Source organism: Dermacentor albipictus, unplaced genomic scaffold, assembly GCF_038994185.2.
Source record: "Dermacentor albipictus isolate Rhodes 1998 colony unplaced genomic scaffold, USDA_Dalb.pri_finalv2 scaffold_15, whole genome shotgun sequence".
NCBI lineage: Eukaryota > Metazoa > Arthropoda > Arachnida > Ixodida > Ixodidae > Dermacentor > Dermacentor albipictus.
The window spans coordinates 4,423,029-4,433,518 of record NW_027225569.1 but is presented as its reverse complement, the minus strand read 5'-3'; the positions used below and the strand labels follow the sequence as shown (position 1 = coordinate 4,433,518).

At 42.7% G+C, this 10,490-nt stretch overlaps 1 protein-coding gene across 1 annotated transcript; it reads right to left on the bottom strand.

Annotated features, from left to right (window-relative positions):
* Positions 1-321: 321 nt before the first annotated feature.
* Positions 322-10,127, bottom strand: LOC135913431 (uncharacterized). The gene is made up of 6 exons (XM_065446005.1): positions 9,887-10,127; positions 8,971-9,041; positions 7,083-7,179; positions 6,581-6,675; positions 2,641-2,863; positions 322-443 (listed from the first exon to the last, which is right to left on the bottom strand). The coding sequence occupies exons 1-6, from the start codon at positions 10,077-10,079 to the stop codon at positions 337-339; spliced, it is 786 nt and encodes a 261-aa protein (XP_065302077.1). The 5' UTR covers positions 10,080-10,127; the 3' UTR covers positions 322-336.
* Between the last annotated feature and the right edge of the window lie 363 nt (positions 10,128-10,490).

The following is a 10,490-nucleotide window of genomic DNA, read 5'->3' as shown; positions in this document are numbered from 1 at the left end:
CTCAATCCGTGTAGCCGCAGGATACAGCATTTCTGGGAGTCTGTCGAGATTGTGGTCACAGGATGCAGCATATAAGCAGACATTTGACAGAATTTGTGCAGCCCACCTACCGGGAATCGGCATGCACGCATGCAATGAAATACCAGATGCAATATGATTTTTTTATCGATTTGACTTTATTTGACTGGTTTGCATATAGCTTCACTGTTTGTTGTGCTGTGACAGGCACTAGCAGTTAGTGGGGAAAAAATGTGTTTTTTTTTCTACTAACCTTATTTGCCAGTGCCTGTCACAGCACAATGAACAATGAAGTAGTAGGACCTCTTTTCCAGCACTTCATTCCTCGGAACAGGTGTCATTCCTTGCTCCCATTTTTTGCAGCATAGAGCCCAGGCTTCTCTTTACTTTCACATCTGAGCACTTGAACCTGCTGCATGTGTATTCTGTAAAAGAATGAAAATTAATGTTCAAGACATTATTTAGGGACATATCTTGAGAAGTACAACCCTGAAATAATATGACGAACAACATGTCTTGCCATATATTGGCAAAACACAAGGGTCATACAGCTTGAACTATTTCCTGAATTTTGGTCAGCCAACCAAGATGACTTGGAATTGAGATTAACTGGAATCCAGCATGCCATATTGCAGTCAATATAATGCCAGTCAGTGCAGTAAGATTTGTTAGTGGTGCTGACATCAACACAGAGGCAACAACATGCTGGGATTCTGCACTAAGAATCACGAGTTCAGCTCCAGTCTGTGGCGGCAACAATGCATGTGAAGGGGCAGCAAGGCATTGCAGCTGGCACTGCACACCGAAGTTTTTCTGTGCATGTAAAAATGACTTAGTTGGATCCAGCTAGGTTACTTTTAGTATCCTGTGGCAAGTGCAGTGTAATGCCCACCAGAAGCAGGCATGCAAGATATTTACAGCAGCAAAATTTTTTCCCCAACTCATTAGCACTTTCATTTGTAGCAATGAGCACTTTCAACGGAAACATCCAACCACTTAGGAAAACACTGCATAGACCATAATAAGGCCTACCCACCTGTTTCAAGGTGAAACAGGTGAAGAATGCAGCACTGTATTGGCAACAATAAACCATGGAGAGCCAATAAGACACAGCAACATCCAGACATTAAAAAAATACTCTGTAGAAAGAGAGAAAAGGAGTGTTGACCTAAAATGCACTATTCCAGTAGGTCAGAAGACATTTTAGGAGAGAAAGAGTTGTATGGAACACAGAACAAAAGCAACTAGCTAAATGATATCTAAGCAAAAAGTGGTACAGTTGAGCTGGGCGTGTAATAGCTCTTAACAAGGTGTAGATTGCAAGAAAAAAAAATAGATATGGAAGGCTGCAAATAGGAAACCTGTAGGCATAAACTGCACTTATACCAGGATCATTGTTTTTATTTTCAACAAAATTTCTAAAATTCTGCTGTTGCAGATATTAAGATTTTGCCTCTGCAGTTGACTAAAAAAGCAACATTACATGTGTGACTAACCACAGCACAAAATTTGGCAGTTTACAAATGTATGCTAATTGCTTTAAGTTGCCTTAAGGGCACATATTGCAACAGCACAATTATAGCCATTGATATCCAAGACATCTTTAGTTAGAGCTGATTCTCTATACCAGCACTGCATTCAGGGTATAGGAAACTGAAAATGTGTGGTAGAAAGCATTGGTGCACCAATCACTGTCCTGCTGCAAAAAATTAGGGGTAACTGGGACACCAGTGCATCTTGCAGCACACTTTAACGACACAACCTTAAAGTTTGTGCTTATTGAATTGCTAAAACTGAATACATTCACATACTGATGAACTACTATTGCTTATTAAGTGAAACAAGTGCCACAAAATCAAATTACAAAGGATAAGTATCCCCACAACTTAGCCTTCAGCTATTATTTGTTAAACATGTGATGCCTGCTATATAAGTGATACCAAGTGGGAGGTGCAATGATGGCATTAGCAATTCCTGAAAATTCTGTTCAGAGATAAAAAATAAATGGTACAGCATGGAATAAGGTGCGTTGAAGAACGATAGAACAAATAAAAAAAGGCTTGATTCCTCTTGCAGCAAAAATGATTGAGGCTGACACAAATGATGGTCATAGCGGGTTTACACATACTTTCAAATTCAGAGTATCTTACGTATGTCGAACGCAGCAAATGAATGATAGATTACACGACACAGTGCTGTAAGGTCATCAAGCTGAACAATGTGGTTTCTGAAACCACACATTCCTTCATAAGCATTTGTTATATTAGGGTATACTGCAAACAAGTCAAGCAAGGTTACAAAAGCAAAGGGCAAAGTGCTTTGTGAGAGATAGAACTTCTTCAGAGCTTCACACAAAGGCAAACAATCAGCTATTGCTTGTTTTTTAACCTGACTTATCATATGCTAGAAAGAATGCTCACATCTCAGCAATGAACTCGCCTGTAACTACAGAGAATGTCTTGAAATCTAAAGGATTGTCGCAAAAAATTGTTTAGCCTAAGTAACCTTGCTCATCCTTGCTTTATTGCTTATGCACAAATTTTGCTCCACTTGTTACGTCTTTTTACATGAGAATAGCTTATAATGGTTACGTCAGGTTAGTTAGCAAAAAAAGTTACATACCAAGGACTGCAGAGACCCTCTTCTGGTCCAAGGCTGGTTTCACCTTGTTTTCTTTATGGCTGTTTGCCTGCCGGCCAAAAAGTGTCTTGTTGGCAAGCTCCTCATCAGTGAAAAGCACCCTAATCAGTGCCCTTGAGAATTTGCATGGAGCATCATGGTAGGTTTGTTCCAGCCTCGTCAGTGTGGCCTGAGACACCATGACGCCTCCACCAATATCTCGTTGCTGCAATAAGAAAGAACACAAGGCGTGGGTATGTTCACAAAATATAACTGCGTAGTTTGACTACAGAACACCATAAAATCTAACAGCAAACTACCTTAACAAGACCCTGGAATGGCTTATTTCGGTTTCAGAACAGTGATGAGGCAGGGAGTATTGTGGTAAAGTGACCCTTTTGCAGTACAATTTTCTTAATACGTTGACTATTAAGGCATGCCAGTAAACATTGCCCTCCTCCTCTGGCATGTCAGGCTGTGTTATTCCTCCTCAATATGTGTGTGTCACAGCTGGCGGCTCAGCCCGAGCTTCTGGAGGCATGCATCATCCTTAGAATGACAGAGAGCTGAGCTAGTTGGTAAGGATTCATTATGCAAAAAAAGAGGTGAGGCGTGCAGGCAGAACACAAGAGTAGAGAAGTGGCGTTCGTGTTGTCCACTTCTCTGCTCTTGTGTCCTGTCTGCACGCCTCACCTCTTTTTTGCATAATGCATCATCCTGTGATATTATTCTCGTCTACTTCCACTTGCGAGTTCGAGAAGAGCACCAGTGACGCGGTTGAGCTCTTTGAGCCATCAAGCATCTCAGTTTGTTTGGTTTCTCCCCGAGCAGAAACGGACCCCAAACTGTGAGTGCGAATTCAGATTAAATGCAGAGATGGCATTTGGATCTCACACCAACACGTTGCTGACGACGACAATGCCTGTACAACACTGCCTAGCCCGTTGGATTCCTCTGATAACCGAAAGTAGGTCGCTACTGTGGTAGCTGACAGTCATTTGCCTTAGTATTTGAGCGTTTTGCGGCTAAATAACATTTCACTATTATTTTAAAGTTCGGAATTAAGTTGAAGCCTGCGTTGTTGTGATGTCACGTTAAGTATGTTAAAGAAGCAGGGTTGGAAAAAATCAGCATACAGCTGTGTCACATACAGATTGCTAGCAATCAGGCACATACCCAGGAGGGGGCCCTTCCCCGCCCGCGCCACCACTCCTCACACACATTTCTAAAGCACCACCTGATCAATGTTGAGACTTAACAGCTATTCGGCAGTCAACATTTTGCTGCCTTTTTCACTCCTTTTGGATGGTGGTAGTTATCGGCATCTCCAGGGGTGTGACGGTCAGTTTTCTCATCGATTCAGTGCCCGCACTAATAACTCAAGATACGTTCAGTCACCATCTGTTCAACGGTCACGCACATCGCTGTTGCTTCGTTAGTTCAACCTTCTTTGTTTAGATTAATCCAGGGACCAGGAAAGGGATTTCGTTCGTGGTCAGCTGGTCTGATTATATGTTCGAGGAACGAGCTGCAGCTGGAGAAAACACCACTTGCGTTTAACTTTTCCTTTTGCTTCATTATTTCCTCAAGTGACGGATCGCTGCGACGCTGGCAGAGCCTTGGAACCATATATACCCGTGATATGTATTAGATGAGGTGGAAAACAAGATCATACGAAACAGCATCCATAACCAAACCCTGCAATAACATTTAAACCCATAAGCAACATGACTGTCACCCGTTACATAGTCTGGTTTTTCGCTAATTGCACAGCACTTTTCGTGCGAAATTGGCAACTGGAAACAAGAGTTACAAGTAGTTGAGAAATTAAGCAATATACTAAAGGAGAGAGCCAAGGCAACAACCAAACAGGAAGAAAAAGCAAAAATGAACTAATTTAACCGTCGTTTGTGAAAATATTTATCGATCAACGTCTTTTTATTTAAAGGACATAGAGAAAATGCCGCCGGAAGTGCACAATAATGCCGTGCATTTTGAATGATGCTTCTACAGTTATCAGTCGAGCCACCTAATGTAGCCACTTCTCAGCTGTGTGTTTATGCAGGCGTTTTCCTAACCTTGCGCAGTGGGCACAGTACGTCTAGAACTGCAGCGTTCTGCGCTCTACGCGGTTGTATGGGACTGGCGGTCAGGCATCGTTATGCAACTTCCCAAATGACAACACGAGTGGGTTTTGGCACTTAACGTGGTAGAGCAGTAAACGAGGGATTAAAAAAAACTGTGATTGTTCCACAAATATATAATTCTCTATAATTCTTCCAGAGATAATTAAAAGAACGCTACTATAGTCGGATACAATTTAAGTCTGCAGTGAAGCCCCGCCCACGCCTTCATAACCGCCAGCCACTGCTCCTCCGCAAGGCTGCAAATAATTCGTACTTCAAACTTTTCCTGTTGCGCAAATCAGGCGGTAACCACAAAAATAAAATTAGTAGTGCGTAATTTTATATGTTTTCCCTCGCCCGCTATAGTGGAATGGCGACAGCCTACTTCTTTATTGAACCGAAATAAAATGCTTGCTTCGATCGAACTATTTATCTTCAAGTTTCACTTCAGTTGGCAGTAAAGTTTCATGAGCAAAACCGGCTCAGCAGTGAAACTAACTGTACCGCAGACTTTTGAAGATTAATTATGGAGTTTTACGTGCCAAATCCATGATCCAATTATGAGGCATGCCGTAGCGGGTGACTCCGGAAATTTGGAGCACCTGGGGTTATCTAATGTGCACCTAAATCTAAGTACATGTGTGTTTTCGCATTTCGCCCCCATGGAGAATGCAGCCGCCGTGGCCGGGATTCGATTTCAAGACCTTGCACTTAGCAGGCCAACACCATAGTCACTAAGCAACCACTCTAGGCAGACATTTGAAGAGTGAAATGCTCAGACTCCATACACTTTGGCCATGTCTGTTGTACACCTCACTGCTCCTTCCGATGAAAAGACTCTTCAAGAACAGCGGATGCTCCGGAGCTATCAAGTACAATGCCATCTTGAAAAAGCCGCATGATGATGATTTTGTTTGCTTCTCTGATTGGCTAGCAGAGTAACACAACCTCGCGCAGTCTGTGTGCCTTGGTTGCCAACTGCTGTTTTTTAAGTTGCATGCTACTATATAAATCATTATTTTACACTTTCGCTTGTTTTCTTGTTCTTGGCAGTGTTCTTCTGGCGCTTCTTTTTTGCGCGAGTACATTTGATGTGGTTCCTTGTTTGCCAAGTAAAGGAGAGGTGTATCTCACAGACCTACCTGTGATATACACCTTATTTCATTTCTCGTTTGTGGGTTTACGCATCTTTATGCTGAATGGTGGACATTATTTATATTAGTACTACTAAAGCTACTCGCCTCTTCATTTGCATAGAAAAGTTACCTTGGGTTAGGACCCCCCCGAAAAAAATCCTGGGTAATTTTTGTGCGTGTGAATCTACATGTGTAAACAGTACACAGTTAACCCAGAGCATTCAAACTGTGTCCTCAATGTAAACTTATGGAAACAGCCGTGCACTACATGATCTGCGTGATGCTGATGAATGCAGCCGTGTCCGCATAACGGCCAGTGAACATATCCACCCTTGCGGGTTACATTTCGAAACTAGCGAATTAGGCATCAGGGTGCACTCCCCAGGCGATACAACCCGAACACTACCCGGTAATGGGTTCGGGAGCGCCTGTACCTATTTTTTTTTTTTTGATGGGTGCGAGCGGTGGGTTTCGAACTGTCCACCTACCGCTGCCGTGGCGGCCACCCTATACACTCGGCCACGACTGCGGTCAATGTAAACTTCCCTTAACTATTTAGTGCATTTGTCAAAATAGTTTCAGGGTCCCTTTACTTAGGCATTAATTAAACTGGTGCTGAGAAGTTGATAAACAAGTGCTGCACACCACAGATCGAGCAAGTTATTGCAGTAAAACTCTTACCGTGTTCTCTTCAGGCTCGGCAGGCTTTGCCCCTTCAGAAGCTGATGTCAACTTGTCAACAGCCCGCTGCAGCTTTTTAAGCATTTTGGAAGTGTCTGAAAGAAGAAGAGTTAAGAAGTTCAAGAGTAAGCATTTCTACCATGGAGTAAGATGTATAGGAGCACTGACTGCTGATTAGAGAGCTTTTAGTGATGCCATGATGGGCAGCTTTGAAACTTCTCTGCAGGTCATGACACTGCACATTACTCCGTTCTGCTTAACTGGCAGCTATGAAAGCTTGCACTTTATATTTTTTTGCCACTTATGAATCTCCGTATAGTTGATTGTTGCCTCAGCTTAGGCTGCAGACACTCGCATGTTGACGCTCACTTCATGCGAAGCAGGATTATCTTAAGAATTTCATTGTGAAACACTCCTATAGGAGAATGAGAATGTGCAATAGACAGCACAAAAAGGTATTTTGGCCACTGGTGATGTGTATGAATAATCAAAAAGCACATACCGATTAAATCTTTGTGCTCTCGAAGCCGTTCTTTCAGGACTGCATTTTCCGCCATGAGGGCTTCGATTTGTGACACGTGGTCACAGCATGGCGTTTTCTGCAAAAGAATTGCTGAACTGTATAAAAGCAACGTCGATTCTCCCTGCAGGTTTGAGAATGATACATGTGGATCCTGCAGAGGAGTCTGATTCTTTAACGCACACCCACTGCTGCATCTGCACTGAATAGGCATGTGCACCTGTGGAGGCTGTAAGAATAAACAGTACCCAGCACAGCAGTTTGTTTTCTTTCTTAACCCTTTGAGAGTAACCACATTTACGGTTACCAAGAGCGAAGCACCACAATGATGCATCGCAGCCTGTACTCCTGTAAAGGTCAGCTGACTGAACTGTTTGTGCTCGTCAATATTAAACATCCAGGAGACAGTGCATTGAAAGCATATTTAGCGCCAGCGAACAAGGACAGAAGCGAGATGACACCACAGTGTGCTAACTTCAACAACTTTATTTTCAGGAAACAACCACCTATTTAACCCATGACTTGTTAGATAAGGAGATGGCTTTTTTGAATGGTTAAATATTTGGATGATGTGGCGCCACTGTGCACAGGTTGAATAGGTGGTTGTTTACTGAAAATAAAGTTGACGTTAGAGCATTATGGTGTCATCTCCCTTCTGTCTTTGTTCGCTGGCGCTAAATATACTTTCGATGTCTGTTTACAAATACGCCAAACAAATGGCAATGCTGAGACAGTGCATACCACACACTGGGTATGTTTAGACTTTCAAAATAAAAGTCAAAGAATGTAAGCCACATTATGCGCATTTGTGAAAGGCATTAGGAATAAAAGTACAAAATCAGTTCCATAAGCTTTTTAGAGGCTGGCTTCCTGTGAGAATTTACTGCAGTGAGAATGAACAAGTTCTATTTGGGGAGAGTGGCACTTAAGCTTATTAAATGGGTGAAAGAGATAAGCGTAGGAACCTGAGCAAGATGGTCCAAGAAAGGATGATCACAGAACTGCAGCATGCCAACAAGGCCATGAAAAACGACAAGTGGTACTAAACAGCACTTAAAAAATTACAACATCCACAGTTTTTCCTGCTTCTAACATACCCAGTCTCAGGATACCAGTGAAAGCCTGAGAACTGCGGATGGAGGGCAAATAGGATCAGCCATATTCAAGGCCACGGTGATTTATTAATTGCTGTTTGAAGACAGTGTGCTTGACGTTTGGTTTCAGCTTCACAAGTTAGTCAAAGCTAACATAGCTTTTTTTGTTTTTATGCTATATTTCGCATAATTGGCACAGTTGTTCCATCTCTATTCTGTTAATGTGCAAGCACTCACTTTCTTCATATCAATAACAACTTTGATGTAACGAATTTTGCGACATTCTTAACTGCAGAATTTTCAAGAAATTTATTTACAAGTGCCTTACGCGCCTTCGAGAAGGGGAGAACCATATTCGTAAGGAATTAGGAAGCAAAAAAAAGTATTAGTAGAATGAAAGGAATATTCATGCGAAACAGCAGTATAGAACATTAATATGACATCAGCAAAAACAATATGAAGCACATAACATTACAAACAGCATATAGTAACAAACTTTTGCCTGCACACTGTAATCAATGCAGCAAAAAAAATTAGAATCATTGAAATTCTGTTAGCTTGTAGAGAAATGCAGGAAAGAGAAGGCAAGACGTGTTTGACATGTGAAACGGCATATTGAGTGACTGATTGATGATGAACCGAATATTCTGATTATTGAGCATGAAAGCAGGTGTGTCATTCAAAAAGAGAGGTGGGTACCTCAGCACAGTTGCCATTGCCACTATGCAAGCTGAAGATGTTTGCACTCCACTATCGATTGAATGTTCTGCCCTTACCTTTGTCAAAGGGTTGCGTTCTGCACGTGTGGCTAACTTCGTCCTCTTTCTTTCCATTTTGTCTGCCTCACCTGCAGATATAATGCATATTAGATACACACGCCTCTGAGGCCCAGTACCTGCAAGCGCTGGGCCACTTGTACTAGTGCCACACTTCCCGACTCCACGTTTGGTTTTGAGACCCACGAAATGCACCCATGGATGCACAGCTTTGACTCGCCAACACGCTGGTTCACTCGATGCAATCCGACGCATTGCGGGGCGGCTAATTCTTTTTTGCAAGGTGCAGCACAGCATGGTCGTGCAGATGCCGTTACTGGGCATATGAGATCTTGTCAACAGCGCGGGACCGCACTGGCCATGCAGTGCTACCTTGCGTATGGCTCATGATTACGCAAGCAGGGTGCGTATGTCCCTGGACAAAAGATCCGTACCGTACACGGGGTATGCACGCACAAGCAGGCCATATAGCGCCGTGCGCCATATTTGCCGTGCTGGAAAAAGCTACACTTAGTAGAGACTGAACCACACAGCCGCGATTTCACGCTCGAACGGCCATGCGAGATTGATGAGCGACAAGTTCGGCTGTCACCCAAGCCTACTTATTGCCGTCGCGCATGCAATCGCTCGGTTTTGGGATTCTATAGTTTATCACTCGTCACCCTGAAATTCCCAACGCGATGGGTGTCTCGTCACGTCGTCACTCGCTCAATCGCGCTCGTGTGGTTCCCACTTAAGTTAACGACCGATATAACGAACAAAGGCCGCGGATGCACACTTTTAGCCTATCTCCATGACAGGAGCGCAATCTCGAAATGAAGCGCCTATTTATTGCTCAAGCACTCGCACTAGTAGCAAGATAAATAAATACACAGATAATAAAATTTAAAGTGCAGTGATTTTCACCATTACTTACCAGCAGCCACCAGGTATGCGTCACATGCCTCGTCTCCATCCTTCCAAAGCACCTTGAAGGTTTTGCCGACTAAAGCCTCCACCACAGTAGCATCTTTTATAATCGATGTGGCAGTGGCTACATCGACCATGCGTCTAGTCTCATACACATCCCACTGTTCGGTCGACGCCCACTTGACTAAAATATGCGACATTACGGAATGAAACAAAAAAAGCCGACAGAGAACAAAACAACAAGGATCGAAAAGCGCACGACTGGCTTGACTAGGCTACAACGTGCTGGGCTACAATAGCCGAGCATTGCTGAAGGGGCTAAAACGGCACGTAAAAGCGGCTAAAGATATTTTCTTCATTTTGGCTACATTTCTCATTAAACGTTATAAAAAATGACAAATTAAAACAAATAGGAGTACGAAAATATCGATAATTTAATATAAATTGTTATTATTGACTACTTGCATTTGTACTTGAACGTTGGGTGTCAAACTCTTCAAGTTGACAAGTTTTCTTGGCACTTGCTTGTAGCGCCATCTGGAAGGCTTATTATAAACTTGGAACGCGCAAATACTTTAAAAATAAAGCGTATTTTTGTAACATGAATCTGC